This window comes from Octopus bimaculoides, chromosome 16, assembly GCF_001194135.2.
Source record: "Octopus bimaculoides isolate UCB-OBI-ISO-001 chromosome 16, ASM119413v2, whole genome shotgun sequence".
NCBI classification, from domain to species: Eukaryota; Metazoa; Mollusca; class Cephalopoda; order Octopoda; family Octopodidae; genus Octopus; species Octopus bimaculoides.
This window is the reverse complement of record NC_068996.1, coordinates 40,164,917-40,165,702: the sequence shown is the minus strand read 5'-3', so window position 1 is coordinate 40,165,702 and position 786 is coordinate 40,164,917. Positions and strand designations below refer to the sequence as shown.

Here is a 786-nt window from a genome sequence, read left to right as displayed (position 1 = left end):
GATGGCATGCACTTCTCTCTCACTCTCTCACCCACCACCACCACCACCACCAACAACAAAAAGAATACCTAACCTGTCCAACAAATTCCAGAAGAGTGTTTATTTGTGCGTTTCCATGGGTTATACCCTGATAACTCATGTTCCTGGCAGCTCGACGAGTACTGACAAACACTTCTTTATGGCAACTTTCAAATGCAATGTATGTCATGGTTGGGTGAATCCAGCAGTTTGTTTGACCATACATAGTCTCTGGTCGCAATGTGGCTGCCACTAAAAACACCTTTCTTCCTTTCAGAGGACTGCAAGAAGAACAACAACAATAAATGAGAAAGAAAAAAAAAAGAGTCATTAAAGAATTTAAAATTACATTAATGTTTGGATTTAAGTCTTATTGCTTGGCATCTTGAGTCTCTTTTAATACAGCTTCAGGCCAAACAAAGCCCTTGTGTGGAGGTGTATGTATAGTTGAAATTTATAGAAAAACAAAATATGAAGACAGGTGTATGAACAATAAGCAAGTGTATTAGTTTGATGCTCAGGAAAAATGGAAAAGTCTTTTATGTTTCAAGCCTACGCTCTTCAATAGGAAGGAATAAGAAAATTTAAACAGAGAAAAATTAAACAGGCGCAGGAGTGGCGGTGTGGTAAGTAGCTTGCTTACCAACCAAATGGTCCCGGGTTCAGTCCCACTGTGTGGCACCTTGGGCAAGTGTCTTCTACTATAGCCTTGGGCCGACCAAAGCCTTGTGAGTGGATTTGGTAGACGGAAACTGAAAGCAGCCCGTC

The 786-nt window shown here is 40.8% G+C and overlaps 1 protein-coding gene across 2 annotated transcripts in view; it reads right to left on the bottom strand.

Annotated features, from left to right (window-relative positions):
* Positions 1–786, bottom strand: part of LOC106875567 (leucine--tRNA ligase, cytoplasmic) — a 195,709-nt gene that overhangs the window by 149,810 nt on the left and 45,113 nt on the right. For both annotated transcript variants that reach the window (XM_014923770.2, XM_052973724.1), the window contains exon 10: positions 74–299. In XM_014923770.2, coding sequence (XP_014779256.1) covers positions 74–299 — 226 coding nt within the window. The remainder of the gene's footprint in view (positions 1–73; positions 300–786) is intronic.